The sequence below is a fragment of the Haliotis rufescens genome, unplaced genomic scaffold, assembly GCF_023055435.1.
Source record: "Haliotis rufescens isolate VD_foot unplaced genomic scaffold, xgHalRufe1.0.p SCAF_1, whole genome shotgun sequence".
In the NCBI taxonomy this organism is placed as follows: Eukaryota; Metazoa; Mollusca; class Gastropoda; order Lepetellida; family Haliotidae; genus Haliotis; species Haliotis rufescens.
The window spans coordinates 48,228,089-48,248,496 of NW_025963779.1; the positions used below are offsets into that span (position 1 = coordinate 48,228,089).

Consider the following 20,408-nt stretch of genomic DNA (forward strand, 5'->3'; position numbering starts at 1 on the left):
GACTGGCAGGACGAGGTGTGAACACTGTCCTTTTGAGACTGGCAGGACGAGGTGTGAACACTGTCCTTATGAGACTGGCAGGATGATGTGTGAACACTGTCCTTGTGAGACTGGCAGGACGAGGTGTGAACACTGTCCTTGTGAGACTGGCAGGACGAGGTGTGAACACTGTCCTTGTGAGTCTGGCAGGACGCTTCATTCTTCATTGTTCTTTGCGACTCTTTGTGTAGCTATCATTAATAAACTGTAAGTCACTAACAACCACAATTTTGAAATAACACTGTAAAATAAGAGTACAAATTCCACAGAGCAAGTAGTATTCTGAGTGATCTGCGATTCACTAGAATACACTGATAAAGGCAGAAGCAAATTAGACAAATACATTTTTAAGATCATCAGTTGGCACTGGGTCTGCACATTCACACAGCCACAAGTAAATATGGTAATGTAGCATTATTCTGTTTACATTAAAAACATTGGAAAAAACAATCATATGATATCATGAACAAGCATGTATTATTCATTTGCACTTTGTTAAACATTTTGTTTATTAAAAACAGAACACCGTATGGAGAGTTGAACAGGTTTTGATGCCTGTGTTGTGATACTTGGGATTAAATTATACGGCTATATTTGGAAATTCTATGTTCTTATTATAAAAACATGCATTTAGTGCTCATGTAAGGAATTCAACATATAAAACATATGTATAGTATATTCATTGTGTTCTGAAAGTCCACATGTGAAGTTTTATTAACTGGCAAGTAACCTAATTGTAAATATTAAACAACAGATTGTTACATTGAACATTTTGCTAAGATGTAGACCATGTGAACGCACAGATGAATCTGTCTGTATGAACCCTGCCGAGAAATGGAGAATCCAGCTCAATGACAACCATGGGTGTTTAATTCTTAACTGCCGGGCAAAAGAAGTAAACACCCATGTTTCATGGTGGCTAAAAATGAAACAAACAAGAAATGGTTATTCCATGGTGATGTATTTCATATGGGTATCATAGTTGTGTTTTGGACCTGAAGTCTGCAGACTGTTTTCAGCCCAGTAACATTTTGATAACGTTTGTAATATTTTAGTCAAATCCAATTTTCAAGTAAATACTTTCCTTTGCCTGTCTGTTTATATTCATGTTTACACCTAACCAGAACATGATGCTGTTGTGCCTCAAATGTGTATGATATTAATCTGCGGAACTTTGTCACAGGATATTAATTGGTTGACCATAAATGAATTAATGAGGTTACCAGTGGCAATATTTGCTGTGAAGAGAAAATATATGGTAAGAATGTTATATTATCTGCCATGTCAGTTTAAGTAGTAAAGTAATAAAATGAGTGAGTGAGTTGGGTTTAACGCCGCTTTTAACAGTATTCCAGTTATATCGCGGCGTGTCAGCTTAATGTGGGAGGAAAGCCCGTAGTGATGCAGGCCTCAGACGTTTACCACTTCGGTGAAACCCACGGTGCTGACAAACCTAGAAACATAATCGGGGCGAACCAGGATTCGAACCCACAATCATAGGTTTCTGGCGTGCGCAAGGGACGCAACTCTGCACAGCGAATCGCGGCGCCTTAGACGACTGGGCCACCCATGCCCCCAGTAATAAAATGTTTTCATTACATACTCTCTAACTAGCGCTATGAAAGAATTTTGTAAATATATGGAATTTGTCACAATTATGTTATGAGTATCAATGTGAGTGTGAACACCTGTTGCAGGAGGGAGGGAGGGATATGTGTAGGGGTGTGATCAGTCACACCAGTTGGCAGGGATGCAATATGCTGGGTACGAGTGTCAATTCCCCGCACAAACAAACAGGTCTGTACACAACTCACATCAGTAAGACAATGTGCAATATATATGATATGATCAGGCACTTGTTTTTTCAGCTTGATGATTTCTCAGTATTTTTATCACTTAGTGTCGTACAGGAAGTCCCAGGGTGAGAATACTGCTTTCTCCGCCAGCCAAGTGTATCACATGTCATTGGTAAACTATTAGTTGTTTTAACTGAGTCAGCATTTGATCACAAAAACCTAAACTGATACACACATGTGGGTTGTTGAACCAAATTGTTGGTGAAAGAAATTAATTTCTATCATTGCCTAACGGTTTAAGATAGGATAAGATATATTTATTGCAAGAAAAATTCCATTTTGTAGACATACACCCAGTTGACATAAACAAACGTGTAACATTTAGAGAGTAAAAGAAACAATAATAGATATGTACATAGTTACACACATATACATCTCTTAGATACGTAATATGGCACATTATTGTCTGAAATTGTAAACACGGTGACAGATATTATTTACAGTGTTCAGGTCATTATTTGCTAAAATATATATGAATTTATCTGATCCCAACGAGAGGTAATTAAAGGGGATACCCATTAAATCCTATTCTCCAGGAATAAATGATGAGCTGGTGTAATGTTGTCCAGCTTCTTGGAGCTGTGTCAGGCAGCATGAGATACTACCAGCCAGGTTGCCCCAGTGTGTCAGGGTGATGTATTGGAGAGCGATATGATCACTGTCAGAGAGCAGTAGGGGGGCATACCAAGAGGGGAAAGTGGCAGTAGCTGACACACTCCTGCTAACTACCATACCACTAGTCATGCGCCAAGACTGTGGAAAATATAAATGTATTTTTAATGTTTTTTACTAAAAGCCTAGGCAATTCTAGATCAAACTAAACCAAGTCTAGCTTTCTTGATTCCACATATGAAAACAGCAGAAGAGGAAAGGTTCTTTTGAAAAGAGAAATTACAATTATTTTAAAGAAATGTTTTCATACACTACTTGTTAGTCTACCATGCCACCTCACAACCTAGTTAGGTCTATGGCCATCTTAAGTAGCCTCAAGACAGTAATGATGGTCACACTGAAAATGAATATTTTCCCAACAAACAATTAATTCAATTAAGTTCTTTATTCAGATGAGGTTGGCATTACTACTAATACGTATATATTAATAGATACTTTCTCCCATATACCATTTGTATGTTGGAGACAGTCTTTGGCTGTATTCTTATTTGAAGCACTGTTGTAAGGCTGTTTAGATTATATATCTTTCTTTATGTGTTGTAGGACTCTAATGGCCGTGTCCTAGACAAGTGGACAATTGCATCACGGGAGGAGGAACATATCATTCTTCAGCAGTTTTTGCGGTTTGGAGAGACCAAGGCCATTGCTCAGGAGATCATTCTACAGGACACCAAAGAGAAACAAGACCTGTACATCAAGCAGACAACACGAGCAGAGTCGGAGATCAAGAAATTCATTGAACGCAGTAATCTGAGCACCACACAGGGCCTCATTCGACCTTATGAAGCGCGACCTCTGTTTGCTGGACGTCTTCCCCTCCTGCCTCCTGGCAGCCGCCTGTTGACTCCCCCTCTCCTGCAGGCCAGTTACTCCCCCACAAGAGATATTCGACCTCTGGGCATGCCTACCTCAAATGCAACTTCCACATCCGTCTCCCCTCTTGGCCGACTTCAGACTATGCAACCCTTTGAGTTCCGGCGAGATCAGACAAGTCCAGACCCAAGTCCCAACTCGGTTGACAAACCAGCAGCAAGCTCCTCCCCATCAAGTGACAGTCCGAAGAACCTTTGTTCGACGCCTACATCTGTCCACTCAGCTCCCTCCCCAATCATGTCACAGAGGAATCTTGACAGCAGTGAGAATGCAGCTGTGCCTGGTGGCATCTGTGTCATGGACGATGATGATCAGTCTCTAGGGGCCATTGATTACTCCACAAAGGAAGACCCAGCTTCACCAGACTATGACAGTAAAGCCAAGCATTTGAGAAAGTCAAACCACCCAATCAAGCGTCAGTGGACACCTTCGGCTGGGTTTGGACAAACATTCATTGGGCCAAATGGTAAGAAGCGTGTGCTGTGTACAGCTTGTAACAAGACATTCTGTGACAAGGGTGCTTTGAAAATTCACTACAGTGCAGTTCATTTGAAGGAAATGCATAAATGCACAGTTGATGGCTGTAACATGATGTTCAGTTCTCGCAGAAGTCGCAATCGTCACAGTGCGAATCCCAACCCTAAGCTCCACATGGCAACTAAGAGGAAAGACATGAGTGACAGTCCTAGACCCTATGATGATGCCAAGTCTGTCAGGATGATTAACAGCCCACCAACCATGGTAGTTCCTCCATCACTACTTCCTAGAGGGACACTGCCTGGAGTCGATGCCCAAGGCTTGATGAGAGCTGATCCTGCCTTTTTTGTTGACATGAACAATCAGTTTGCTTATATACATGCCCCAGATAAAAGACCAAGACTTGACACAGATGACACTTCAGATGACAATCACGATGAACCAAAGGACCTCAGCAACCACATTGTGGAGGAGGGTGAGCCACTAGATGAGGAGAGCAAACAAGAGCTCAACGTGCAGAGAGGGGGGAGTCGCAGAAAGAGCAATGCTCCAACAAGGTGTGCTCAAAATGACGAGATGTATGTCATGTCAGATGATAACTCAGATGACAAAGATCCTTCAAATGGCAAATCTCTCTCAGGCAGAGGTAGGAGAGTATCCTGTAAGGATGGCAAGTCTGAATCTGATCGTCATCATCAGGACTCATGCATCAAATCAGAACCAAAGGATGAGGTACAGCAAGAAGATGGTGAAAAGAATGAAGACATGGGCTGTGGTAATGGCATCCACTGTGGACCTGAAGACAAACTACAGTCAGATCAGGACCTCAAAGAGCAAATCAGCAGAAAACGAAATTCCATCAATTTCCCAAAGATAGCATCCCTTTTAACCAACTCTAGCCATCAGAACAATAACAACAATAGTAGCATTGCATCTGATGATAGTTTCCAGAATCACTCTGCTTCTATCCATGAAGCTAGCCCATGCTCTTCCCCTTGTCGGTCTGATCAAGACTCTGAAGATTCATGCATTGATTCAAACACAAATGGCCACCTTATTGATGACTTGGAAATTCCGATTGACAAGACCAATCCCAGAAAATGCCTGACATGTGGAAAGATGTTCCAGAATCAGTTTGGTGTGAAGATCCACTACAGGAATGCACACATGAAGCTTGTACATCCATGCACAGTTGATGGCTGCAGTGCTACATTTCCATCTAAGAGAAGCCGAGACCGTCACGCCTCTAACCTAGGCCTCCATAAGAAGCTGCTGTCATCAGATGACCATGAACAGGACGGAGATTCCAGCACCAACATGCAAAGTTTGAGAGAAAATGTGCTGCAGTCCCTGTACGGCCCAGACTTCATTGAGAATGAGACTTGTGGGAGGAATGGCCACCTGTCTCCATCAGCTTCTGGATCAGCTGGGTCTGACTGCAACTCTGATGATGAGCCAGAAGAAGATGAGATCCATCTCAATGGCCATGCTGGCAGTGATGACTCATCTGATGCATCTGTCTCATGCCATCTCTGTGAGTCCAAGTTCAGGGACAACCTGGCTTTAAAGGAACATTTTGAGAACATACACCCGAAGGAAATGTTTCAGTGCACCATCAATGGATGTGAAAAGATATTTTCAACACGTAAAAGTCGGAATCGACACAGTCAGAATGATGGCCTTCACCGCCATCTGCCGATGGGGAAGAAGAATGGCGTGTCCTGACCCATGTGTCAGAAGACTAGACTCTAGCAACCTCAGTGGTTCACCATATGGCCACTTCTATATATGCAGCACTTCCGTCAGTAGAGTATTCAGTGTCTTCGGAACCAATGGCGTCTGTGTGATGCAGTTCCACATTTCTCTACAATAGGAGAACAATTCTCATGCAATACGGTCACTTGACCATTTAGTTCTGTATATGCATTTAGTTTGTAGTGTCAGTAGTTGTCTACTACAGACTTGGAACGTTCATAAGCAAACTGTGGTAGCAGCACTAGTGTTTCTCTAGGGTTTTCCCAGAAGCAGTGCCTCTTGAACTCTAGCACATGACTCCAGGATGATGGAGCAGAGAAAGCCTTATGTCATGTGAGTGAAGTCCTAGACTGTCACCAGGAACTATGCCCTAGAATAGGAGTGTATTGTGCTGTGGACCTCAAAGACAAAGTGGGCTTTAACATAGAGTGAAAGTCTGTAATGTGAGTGAGTAGACTTTAGACTTTCTTCATCTGTTGGATGTAAGAACAAGCTGAGGCAACATGTCTGTGAGGAGGACAGCGTGCTAGAACAGTCCTTACTTGGTACTAGCGAGGTCAGCATCATCACCTCAGAGACAAAGGGATTGTGTATTGAAGCAATAGTTTGGTATGGGCATCTAGCTCACATAATAAGGTTCATCTGGACCAGCTACAGTGCCCATGTGTGCCATAGTGGACCATCAGTTTATATATCCATGACAGCCACTACTGCAAGGGTGGTCTGGGTGGGAGGCTGAATCTTCATCAGTATTATAGTTCCTGCATATATTTGCAGAGATGTGTGCCTGCAATTCAGTAAAACATTGCTATGTCTGATTAGAATAGTTGAAACATGCCCGTATCACTTTCTGGAGATACTGTCAACTTCCGTTGGATAACCTTAGATACAATTCTGTATGTTAGACCATACAGTGTTTCTCACATTGATATTGTGCATGTACAATTAACCCTAAAACTATCAAAAGGCAACGTGCAACAGAATCCCAATAACAGCTATATCTGAAACGGCAGGTGTTTCTCTTCAGACTTAGCAACTGTTTTGCTGATTGGTGCAGACTAGGGAGGAGACCCTTTTCAGAGGGACTCGGCATATCACTACCACATGTGCAATGGTCAACTATTTATTTATTGAATCTATGCATGTTTTAGCAAGTTAACACGTTATATACATGTCATTGTTCATTTGCCATCACTTACCCACATCATGAATGTTGTTTTGTGCATTTTATACCATGTTTGTAGATGATCTCAAGACGAGCAAGTTTACTGACAAATGCTTTTTCATCATATATAATCACTTCCAACCCCAGTTTTACATGACAAATATGCACATATTGTAGCATCATACATATTATGCAATCATAGCGGGAAATGGCCGCCTTATCAATAGCAATTGTTTTAGATCTTTTGATCATTACACATTAGATATAGTTTATTCTCTTTCTTTGTAATCTTTAGAAACTCTTGTCCTTCTATATTCATCTCAGTGGTCTCATAAAACACAGGTAACCTATATTTCTCCACCTTTCAACACATATTTATTGCTCCTATCTTCAAGAGTCTATCACTTTAACTCTTTCTACAAGATTCTCAACACACCTGATGCCTGTTCTTAGTACAGAGTTGGGCCTGTTTCTCTTTCTTTGTCATTTAAAGCATAATATTTTCTTCTCACCAACTGAAAAACTTCAAATTGAATATCTGTATTTGTGAATACCAGAATTATTTGGTGTTATTTGATGCTGTGAAATCTGGTCAAGACAAATGACAATTGAGCATTAGCAGTGGGGGGTTGTGCAGATTATGTTTGTGTAAGTGATAGAACAAATAGAGATTAATTATTCCATGTCCCAAACTTTGCGATCACCTAGTTTGTGGTATTCACAGTACTTTATGCTTTAGGGCACAGAACTAGTCTCACTTGTTTGTTTTATGGTGCTATTACAAGATTTAACATTTGCAATATTTTTCATACATTTCAAACATGAGTGGATTTTTTTTCTCTATATTCCTAAGTTTTAGTTGGTTGTTTTTGTGATGGTTAAAGGTAGCAATTGTGTGCTCAAGTGATTATATTGTCATTGTTTTGCCATTATTTTAACATACATACACTCAGGAATATATCAGATTTATTAACTAACTCGGTTTTAGTGTGTAGCAGTAGATTTGCTGAAATATGTATGGGGATTCATAATAATTTGCATAAATTAGCATATCATTTCATAAATCCATTTTAGCTGTGCAATATTGCATTATAAATACATCATACCTCAGACATGTGTGCAATCAGCTGTGACAGTCCCATGGATATTGATATATAGATCTTACACTTTGTTTGATTGGGCTCAAATCAAAACTTGTATTTTTAGATATTTTTTTCAGTTTGAACAATACCCAGTATACACAGTTAGCCTTAGACATGACTAAGACTAAGACTTCCATGATTGTAGAGTGGGTCCACAACTAAGGAATTGTGCATAAACTAATTTGTGTGCCATACAATGTAGTCTGTTTGTCTGTTGGTCACATGTTCCAAACACTGGAGATTTGTTGGAGGGTTTTCAGTATTTATTTTTGTGTAAAAATATTATTTGATGTCATTATTTATTTCTCATTCGTTTGTAAATTTTAATGCCTTGAAAAACAAAATATTTATATTGTTGGTATGGTAACATTGGTTAGTGATATTTGTTTTAAGACAAGGTAGAATAAAACAATAAGAAAACATTTCAAAAAGATTTTGTTCTTGTTGTTTTACATTCTGGACATAAGAGTGAAATGATATCTATATCAGTAGTACTAGGCAGGCTTACATGTTGAATTATAAACATTTTCCACCATTGTGTTTTGATGTGTTTTCATTATGTTGAGAAGAAAGTCGGTTAATTAATATATAAGGTAGAGTTTTATAGTTTCTGAGATTCATTGTATGGTTGTGCTAATTTCAGATAGATATTGTGTTTTATGTTGAAAAAAAACACTACAGATGTTTTGTCAGTTATTATTTATTTGCATGTAAATGATGTATGTGCCCATTCACAGTATGCCAAAACAAAGGGTTTTCTGTACGAATCAGCTTAGAATCTATGCACATTCTTTACATTTTGTTTGGTAATAATGATCCATTGAACTATTATCACGATGACTGTATGAACATTATTACAATATGGTAATGTATATGAAATGTAACCTTTATCTGTTGTGCATTTATTAGGGCTGATGATCTGCCAAAATAACTAGTTTAAAAAATGTTGATTAAACCAATATTGATACTTATTGGTGGCTTTTTATGAAGACTATGTTAAGTATTACCTTTTAGCAAATTGCCAAGACATTGTTTTGCCAGATCATCCTTGGATCAAAAACACATGGGAAATAAATATTGCAATGTTCGTGCACTGATGCTGCAGTTCCTACAGACAGGTTCCCGTCCTGCATGTCAAGGCTTCTTTTGTCATTGTAAGAAGTCATGGCTTGAAGCTTAGAATAAGGCATCCACTTAAAGAAGGAAAAGAGGACATTAGGTTATACAGATATTCAAGGTTAAGCACTGTCCTAAAGTAATCAAATCAAAATGGCTGAATGGTTAATGCAATTTGTGAAATATTACCTTATAATTCAAGAGGGTTGAAGGGTCGAGATGGATGTAGGGGCACTATTCGAGATGGGTGTAGGGGCACTGTTCGAGATGGGTGTAGGGGCACTATTTGAGATGGGTGTATGGGCACTGTTTGAGATGGTTGTAGGGGGCACTGTTCGAGATGGGTGTAGGGGGCACTAATCAAGATGGGTGTAGGTGTACTGTTCGAGATGGGTGTAGGGGCACTGTTCGAGATGGGTGTAGGTGTACTGTTTGAGATTGGTGTATGGGCACTGTTTGAGATGGTTGTAGGGGGCACTGTTCGAGATGGGTGTAGGGGGCACTAATCAAGATGGGTGAAGGTGTACTGTTCGAGATGGGTGTAGGGGTACTGTTCAAGATGGGTGTAGGGGCACTGTTCGAGATGGGTGTAGGGGCACTGTTCGAGATGGGTGTAGGGGCACTGTTCGAGATGGGTGTAGGGGGCACTAATTAAGATGGGTGTAGGTGTACTGTTAGAGATGGGTGTAGGGGCACTGTTCGAGATGGGTGTAGGGGCACTGTTCGAGATGGGTGTAGGGGGCACTAATTAAGATGGGTGTAGGGGCACTGTTCGAGATGGGTGTAGGGGCACTGTTCGAGATGGGTGTAGGTGTACTGTTCGAGATGGGTGTAGGGGCACTGTTTGAGATGGTTGTAGGGGGCACTGTTTGAGATGGGTGTAGGGGGCACTGTTCAAGATGGTTGTAGGGGGCACAGTTTGAGATGGTTGTAGGGGGCACAGTTTGAGATGGTTGTAGGGGGCACTGTTCGAGATGGGTGTAGGGGCACTGTTCGAGATGGGTGTAGGGGCACTGTTCGAGATGGGTGTAGGGGGCACTAATTAAGATGGGTGTAGGTGTACTGTTCAAGATGGGTGTAGGTGTACTGTTCGAGATGGGTGTAGGGGCACTGTTCGAGATGGGTGTAGGGGCACTGTTCGAGATGGGTGTAGGTGTTCTGTTCGAGATGGGTGTAGGTGTACTGTTCGAGATGGGTGTAGGGGCACTGTTCGAGATTGGTGTAGGGGCACTGTTTGAGATGGGTGTAGGTGTACTGTTCGAGATGGGTGTAGGTGTACTGTTTGAGATGGGTGTAGGGGGCACTAATTAAGATGGGTGTAGGTATACTGTTCGAGATGGGTGTAGGGGCACTGTTCGAGATGGGTGTAGGGGGCACTGTTCGAGATGGGTGTAGGGGGCACTGTTCGAGATGGGTGTAGGTGTATTGTTCGAGATGGGTGTAGGGGGCACTGTTCAAGATGGATGTAGGGGCACAGTTCGAGATGGGTGTAGGTGTACTGTTCGAGATGGGTGTAGGTGTACTGTTCGAGATGGGTGTAGGTGTACTGTTCGAGATGGGTGTAGGGGGCACTGTTCGAGATTGGTGTAGGGGGCACTGTTCGAGATGGGTGTAGGGGGCACTGTTCAAGATGGGTGAAGGTGTACTGTTTGAGATGGGTGTAGGGGGCACTGTTCAAGATGGGTGTAGGGGGCACTGTTCGAGATGGGTGTAGGGGCACTGTTCGAGATGGGTGTAGGGGGCACTGTTCGAGATGGGTGTAGGGGCACTGTTCAAGATGGGTGTAGGGGCACTGTTCAAGATGGGTGTAGGGGCACAGTTCAAGATGGGTGTAGAGGCACAGTTCGAGATGGGTGTAGGGGGCACTGTTCAAGATGGGTGTAGGGGGCACTGTTCAAGATGGATGTAGGGGGCACTGTTCGAGATGCGTGTAGGGGGCACTAATCAAGATGGGTGTAGGTGTACTGTTCAAGATGGGTGTAGGGGCACTGTTCAAGATGGGTGTAGGGGCACAGTTCGAGATGGGTGTAGGTGTACTGTTCAAGATGGGTGTAGGGGCACAGTTCGAGATGGGTGTAGGTGTACTGTTCAAGATGGGTGTAGGGGCACAGTTCGAGATGGATGTAGGGGCACTGTTCAAGATGGGTGTAGGGGCACTGTTCAAGATGGGTGTAGGGGCACTGTTCAAGATGGGTGTAGGGGCACTGTTCAAGATGGGTGTAGGGGCACAGTTCGAGATGGGTGTAGGTGTACTGTTCAAGATGGGTGTAGGGGGCACTAAACAAGATGGATGTAGGGGCACAGTTCGAGATGGGTGTAGGGGCACTGTTAGAGATGGGTGTAGGGGGCACTTTTTCGAGATGGGTGTAGGGGGCACTAATCAAGATGGGTGTAGAGGCACTGTTCGAGATGGGTGTAGGGGGCACTAAACAAGATGGATGTAGGGGCACAGTTCGAGATGGGTGTAGGGGCACTGTTAGAGATGGGTGTAGGGGGCACTTTTTCGAGATGGGTGTAGGGGGCACTAATCAAGATGGGTGTAGAGGCACTGTTCGAGATGGATGTAGGTGGCACGGTTCGAGATGGATGTAGGGGGCACTGTTCGAGATGGCAGTATATATTTCCTGTATGTTGTTGAGTGTATCTTTGTTGAGTTATAGTAACTCTGTGTCATTGTTACTTGATTGCTTCCACCCGGAATTTGCCAAACTCAGATTTGTTTACCCCTGTGATAACACTTTTGTTGAGAGCATGCTTGAGTGATATGGAACTGTCAGTGCCATCAAACAAAGGAAGCCAGATCAAGGAAGTCTACTGTTTATAATGGCATTAAACTTTGTAAACATTAACAACTCCAAAAGGTTCAACATTGGACACCAACAGTTATGTATTACATCTGTGAATGTTAACATGTCTACAGTATTACACTGATATCACTTGATCTGTGCATGTTGCTCCATAGAGCCAGAAACAGCTCATTATTGATAAACTGTGAACTTTGGCCACACTTTGAGAATCAAGCATCAAGCTTAAGAGGAGGGAGGTTGGACAGGGCAAGTTTAGTTCCTACATATAGATTCATCCAAACATTGACTTTCATAGTTTAGTGTATTCCAAGTTAAGAACTGTATGTTATTATAGATGAAATCATTATAACTGGGTCCATTTTGTAGACAGGAACATGTAGTCCTTCATATATGTATAAAGGAGATTCATTACTAGATAACATACATCTAAGATATTGAACTCAATTCAAGATTAGGTGTATCACTCAAAGTTGGGAAAGTAAATGATGATGAAAGTGAAATTATTTCTCCAAAAGCAACATGCAGACTAGAGCTTTCATACAGGCTTGTATTTTTTGGTGTGTGTTTTTAGTTTTTTGGGAATACAAGAAACGGAAACCTTGACATTGACAACAGTTTATTTGGGCTCATATTTTCAGCTATAAAACTGATATTCCTAATTTTGGATTATCTTGAACCATAATTTAGGTATGGTAGAACATTCCAGTGTGGGATAGTATTTTAGTGTGACATCCACCCCATACCTGGGTTGTCTCCCCCTTGTCCCAGCCTGTCCCCCCAGTCCAACTTGCCAACTTCTCCTTTATACACAGGTTACTGTTGTGCTGTATTCCAACTAACTTGTGTGGCCGCTACCATAGTCCTCACGTTCACCTACTAATTTGCTTGAAATTTTGTAACAAACACAATTTTGGGCTGTTAAATTTGAGACCATGCATTGTGGATTGGTGGCCATGGGCCAAGGTGTTTGTGGCCACATGGCGGTCTCTTTGTGATGGCTACAATGGTTCGTTTCCATGCTAGTGTATGACATCTTAGCAAGTCAAGGTAGAGTCTTGTTAGGTGTTTAAAGTGTAATCAAAATAACATGCATGGCGATCTAGTTGTGTACCTCTGTTTTATTGTATGACAAGAAGACATACATACAGTCAAAATTTAAATTTGCAGCATTTGGGTGTATCATCATAACTATATTTGACCAATATGTAAATTAATCAAAAGTAAGAAGTCAAGGACAAAGCTTTATTTGGACATTCAAGTGACATATGGATCGTCATGCAATGAACTGACTTATGTAGTTCTTAGTATTATTTTGTACACGATTTGGAAAAAACACAAAAATAAGTTGAATTCTGCATGGCTCAATTTAGCTAGAATTGTTTTTGTCACATTGCCACGTAGTTCTGAGCTGTACAACGTTTACTTGTGTATTTATTGTTGAGGCGAAGATATTTATATGAGTAATTTGACTGGTTTTATCTGGTCAGGTTAGAAATAAACGTTTACACGAAAATATTCACATTTGTTTGTATTCTATTTGCATGTAACATGGACACGGGTGCCAGACAGCATTGTGCCAAGGTAGCTAGCTGTCTTCGACATAGCCAGTTCTGCACAATCGGAGGAAGTACACCTCCAAAAAACACACACACAGTGTCCTGGTTTTATTATGCAATCCTATGTTGTTTGCTCTTCAAGAAAGTTAAACCTCTTATTTAATTATATAAAGTATTATTTATTCGAGTTATCAGTAGGAACTTAGGTTGGGTTACAAAAAAAGACAAAACATCATTCAAAGTTTTAATGTATGGTACTTACAGGAAATCTTTCAAAAACTTCTCTTAAATATATTTTTTACATGAAGTGTGTCTAATACATCTAACTATTTCATTGTCTAACAACTTGTTTTCCAATCATTTGAATAAAATAAGGACACATAGGAGTTAAAACTAATCTTGAAAAAAAAACCCAGTAAGATACAACTTAAAATGTACACATTTAATCCATCTTTGAACATCATTCATCAAGGATCATGAAGGATGTCAGATTTTTTATGTTTGATGATAGCCACTGAGTCATGATTGCAGTGACATCATCATGCATGCATCTGGATCCAGAGTGTCATTATGCATGCATGTGTATGGAGAATGTCTATACCAAGAGACACAGCCTGTGTTGCCGGGCGCAGATGTGTAATGTACAATTGATACAGCCAGTCATGCAGAAACTTAATGAAGATGTATTAATGGTTTGAAAATTAAATCATCAATTGAGGTCAATGTCGATTTGAATTCTAAAAATAAGAAGAAACGATTTCATATGAATACAAATGATTAAATTTCACATAATACCAGACCATGACTGAGTGAAGGCTGTGACTAATCAAGCATGGGTCGTATCTTGTGTGTGACCTGATTCATACATTCATCAAACATGAGCTACAGCTGCATTGCTTGTTACTGACTGCAGCTCGCGAAACTGATAAAGCTCCAAGTTATGAATATTTGTTTCTGAGAGAGGAACCCAACATTTTGACACTCATGACACACATGACACACCTGGCACACATAACACACCTGACTACACATGACACACCTGGCACACATGACACACCTGATTACACATGAAACACCTGGTACACATGACACACCTGACTACACCTGGCACACATGACACACCTGACTACACATGACACACCTGGCACACATGACACACCTGATTACACATGAAACACCTGGTACACATGACACACCTGACTACACATGGTACACATGACACACCTGATTACACATGACACACATGACACACCTGGCACACATGACACATCTGACTACACATAACACACCTGGCACACATGACACACCTGACATACATGACCACACTTGACACACATGACACACCTGGCACACTTGACTACACATGACACACCTGGCACACATGACCACACATGTCACACCTGGCACACATAACACACATGACACACCTGACACTTATTACCATGCATGACCACACATGACTACAAATGACGGACCTGGCACACATGACCACACATGTCACACCTGGCACACATGACACACATGATCCACCTGGCACACATTACACACATGCAACACATGGCAAACATGACACGTATGACATACATGACACACCTGACAGAAATGACTCACGTGACACACATGGCACACATTACATATATGCCACACATGGCACACCTGAAACACCTGGCACACATGACCACACATGACACACGTGGTGCACCTGGCACACATGACTACACATGACCTGACACGTATGACATACATGACACACATGACAGAAATAACACACATGGCACACATGACACGTATGGCATACATGACACACCTTACACACATGGCACACATGACTACACATGACACACATGGCACACATGACACAAATGACACACATGACCACACATGACACACGTGGTGCACCTGGCACACATGACTACACATGACCTGACACGTATGACATACATGACACACATGACACAAATGACACAAATGGCACACAAGACACGTATGGCATACATGATACACCTTACACACATGGCACACATGACTACACATGACACACATGACACAAATGACACACATGACTACACATGACACACGTGGTACACATGACTACACATGGCCACACCTGACTCACATGACCATACATGACACACCTGACACACGTGATACGTATGACATACTGTACATGACACACGTGACACAAATGACCCACCTATCACACATGGCCACACATGACAGATATGACACACATCACCACACATGACACACAAGACACAAATGACACACCTGGCACACATAACAACACACCTGGCACACATGACACACCTAGCACACATGACACACCTGGCACACATGACACACCTGGCACACATGACACACATGACAGATATGACACACCTGGCACACATGACACACCTGGCACACATGGCCACACCTGGCACACATGACACACCTGGCACACATGACTACACATGACACACATGACCATTCATGACACACATGGCACGTATGACATACATGACATACGTGACACACATGATTACACATGGCACACATGTAACACATGGCATACATGACAAACAATGACACACCTGGTACACATGACGACACATGATCATACATGGCACACCTCACACGTATGACATAAATGACACACATGACAGAAATAACACACATGGCACACATGACACGTATGGCATACATGACACATCTTACACACATGGCACACATGACTACACATGACACACATGGCACACATGACTACACATGACACAAATGACACACATGACTACACATGACACATGGGTACACCTGGCACACATGACCACATATGACACAACTGGTACACATGACTACACATGGCCACACCTGACTCACATGACCATACATGACACACCTGACACACGTGATACGTATGACATACTGTACATGACACACATGACACAAATGTCACACCTGGCACACATGGCCACACATGACAGATATGACACACATCACCACACATGACACACAAGACACACATGATACACATGATGCACTTGGCACCGGGCACACATGATCACACTTTACACACATGACACACATGACACACATGACACACAAGACACACATGATACACATGATGCACTTGGCACCGGGCACACATGATCACACTTTACACACATGACACGCATGACACACAAGACACACATGATACACATGACTATAACTGACAGACATGATCACACTTCATACACATGACACACACGGTCACACATCACGATAAAACACACAATGTAGACCTGACCCACATGATCATACATATACACACATTACCGAGCTCCATATAATACACAGAGGCAGACCAGACAGCCGTGACTGTGTGAAAACCCCTGGTCGGACGATACACACATGGACGGAGATCCTAGGAAATGAAAGAGCAGTCGTTTTTTAACGACCTACTGTTTTCCAATTGCATCGTGACAGTCATTAGCGATGTTATATTTGCAGGTCTACAACGCGTCACTTACATGCGAAGTCGTATCTAGTATGGACAAAAACAGTAAGTAATTAGTTACAGGCTTTGAAGTGTGGCTGGACTTGCGTCATTAGTTAGTATTATGTCAACAACACAAAGGCAGTTTCCAGAGACAAATATCCACAGGCTGACAGAAATTGGAGTATATGTTACAGACAAGCGTCACTCCAAATTGGTAGATTTAGAGTAGAACGGGTCCTTATCTTTTACATTTGGCGGTACTGAAGAGAAGCATATGAACAAGGGACCGCCACGCCAACCAGGGTCAGACGAGCCGTCATGACATCAGTACAAGAAGTTTGATTCCTATACTTTGTATTGGAAGTATTATCTCGTTTGCCAGTTCAGTTTGTTTGGAACCATTGGGATCACTGCAAGATGAAAGCACCTGGGTAATATGCAGGTCTAACTTGAAAGTCACACTTCTTCAAAGAAATTCCAAATGTCTGTCAGGTATGGAAATAGTTTGTGATCTAGTGTATAACATATTGTTCAAATAGGCCTCATTTAACCAATATAAAGTCGGGACCTGGGTGACAAAGGTTAATCGCCATACCCTCAGCGCGTTTGAATTTATCAATGAATATTTATAAAACTGAAATATCCGGACCCATATCTAACCATCTCTAACACAAGCAGCATCTCTTCGCTCACACACAACCCCTTCCTCTCTTGCCTCATACACAACCCCTGCCTCCCTTGCCTCACACACAACCCCTTCCTCCCTTGCCTCACACACAGCCACTTCCTCACTTGCCTCACACACAACCCCTTCCTCCCTTGCCTCACACACAACCCCTTCCTCCCTTGCCTCACACACAACCCCTTCCTCCCTTGCCTCACACACAACCCCTTCCTCCCTTGCCTCACACACAACCACTTCCTCCCTTGCCTCACACGCAACCACTTCCTCCCTTGCCTCACACGCAACCCCTTCCTCCCTTGCCTCACACGCAACCCCTTCCTCCCTTGCCTCACACGCAACCCCTTCCTCCCTTGCCTCACACACAACCCCTGCCTCCCTTGCCTCACACACAACCCCTTCCTCCCTTGCCACACACACAACCACTTCCTCCCTTGCCTCACACACAACCCCTTCCTCCCTTGCCTCACACACAACCCCTTCCTCCCTTGCCTCACACACAACCCCTTCCTCACTTGCCTCACACGCAACCCCTTCCTCCCTTGCCTCACACACAACCCCTTCCTCCCTGCCTCACACACAACCCGACGCAACCCTTTCAGCACACACACACACACACCAGCGTCCTCTCCTTGTCTGTTACACACTACCCCCTCCTCCACCAGCGTCCTCTCCTTGTCCGTTACACACTACCTCCCTCCCCCACCAGCGTCCTCTCTCCACCACCTACCCACAACTACCCTTCCCACCAGAGCCCTTTTCCTCCCCCTCTCTAATTTCCCTGTCTTTTCTCACTGACGATTGTCGTCACGGAGAGTCGTATCGCCATCAAACTTTGATCACGGAATCTGGTAATTAGACTTTACGCAACTGCCAGACTTCCCTGATGACAGTCAGCACTTTGATGTAGTGGGGTCCCAGGTGAGGACAGGTAGACAGGTGCCCCGAGGTGGCAACCTGGATAACAGACGGTGGGATACACTGGCTGCCACACGAACACCATCCAACTGCAGTTGTCTTCATCTATTTGTTTTTGAGTTGAGCTATTCCAACTGTAAACCCCGGTTTATCTAAACACACACGTCCCTGACTACAGGCGATGCTAGATACCTACCCTAAGTCGGATAACAGAATGATGCGGGAATAGTAAGGATTAATTCTTCATAACTGATTAAGCAGAAACATTGAAACACGACTTATGGACTAAATGGAACAAGCGTTATCTAAAGCTCAAATCACAGTGTGATGTATTTGCACGTGTACCCCTTCGATGATACTTTCTAAGAGGTCTTGGAAGCGTCTGTATAGTTTGTTACCCTAATTAGTTAACTAGATTACTGAACTTCAATTAGTGCTCTTAAATTAGTGTTCAATTAATCGCTTTATCCATAACTGTCAGTATATTTCGACGTAATACCTCGGCAGCATTTATATTCCTATATATTTGTTCATATGTACAAACGGGTTCAATGCCATCGGAGATGAAATATTGTGTGCCTTCAGCCTCACTATGCAGGTATAACCTCCAGCCTCAACGTACATGTATAACCTCCAGCCTCAACGTACAGGTATAACCTCAAGCCTCACTATACAGGTATAACCTCCAGCCTCACTATACTTGGATAATCTCCAGCCTCACTATACATGTATAACCTCCAGCCTCACTATACTTGCATAACCTCCAGCCTCACTATACTTGCATAACCTCAAGCCCCACTATACAGGTATAACCTCCAGTCTCACTATACAGGTATAACCTCCAGCCTCAACGTACAGGTATAACCTCCAGCCCCACTATACAGGTATAACCTCCAGCCCCACTATACAGGTATAACCTCCAGCCTCACTATACAGGTATAACCTCCAGCCTCACTATACAGGTATAACCTCCAGCCTCACTATACAGGCAGAACCTCCAGCCTCACTATACAGGTATAACCCCAAGCCGCACTAAACATGTATAACCTCCAGCCTCACTATACAGGTATAACCTCCAGCCTCACTATACAGGTATAACCTCCAGCCTCACTATACAGGTATTACCTCCAGCCTCACTATACAGGCAGAACCTCCAGCCTCACTATACAGGTATAACCCCAAGCCGCACTAAACATGTATAACCTCCAGCCTCACTATACAGGTATAACCTCCAGCCTCACTATACAGGTATAACCTCCAGCCTCACTATACAGGTATAACCTCAAGCCTCACTATACAGGCAGAACCTCCAGCCTCACCGTACGGGCATAACCTCCAGCCTCACCGTACAGGTATAACCTCAAGCCTCACTATACAGGTATAACCTCCAGCCTCAACGTACAGGTATAACCTCAAGCCTCACTATACAGGTATAACCTCCAGCCTCACTATGCTTGCATAACCTCCAGCCTCACTATACAGGCATAACCTCCAGTCTCACTATACAGGCAGAACCTCCAGCCTCACCGTACAGGTATAACCTCCAGCCTCACTATACAGGTATAACCTCCAGCCTCACCGTACAGGTATAACCTCCAGCCTCACTATACAGTCAGAACCTCCAGCCTCACCGTACAGGTATAACCTCCAGCCTCACTATCCAGGCAGAACCTCCAGCCTCACCGTACAGGTATAACCTCCAGCCTCACTATACAGGTATAACCTCCAGCCTCACCGTACAGGTATAACCTCCAGCCTCACCGTACAGGTATAACCTCCAGCCTCACTGTCTACGTAAAACCTCCAGCCTCCCCGTACCGGTACATCTGAACTCAATTCATTTAACCATGGCGGTATTATTCTCAAATTTCCACGTATTATTCAGTTTGT

General features: G+C 42.9%; 1 protein-coding gene across 5 annotated transcripts in view; it reads left to right on the forward strand.

Moving 5' to 3' along the window:
• Nucleotides 1-13,417, forward strand: part of LOC124131432 (zinc finger protein basonuclin-2-like) — a 92,604-nt gene extending 79,187 nt beyond the window's left edge. For 4 of the 5 annotated variants that reach the window (XM_048396920.1, XM_046494718.2, XM_046494717.2 and 1 more), the window contains one exon: nt 3,111-13,417. In XM_048396920.1, coding sequence (XP_048252877.1) covers nt 3,111-5,642 — 2,532 coding nt within the window. In that variant the 3' untranslated portion in view covers nt 5,643-13,417. The remainder of the gene's footprint in view (nt 1-3,110) is intronic. The other variant, XR_007221591.1, reaches the window with a different exon arrangement.
• Nucleotides 13,418-20,408: the final 6,991 nt, after the last annotated feature.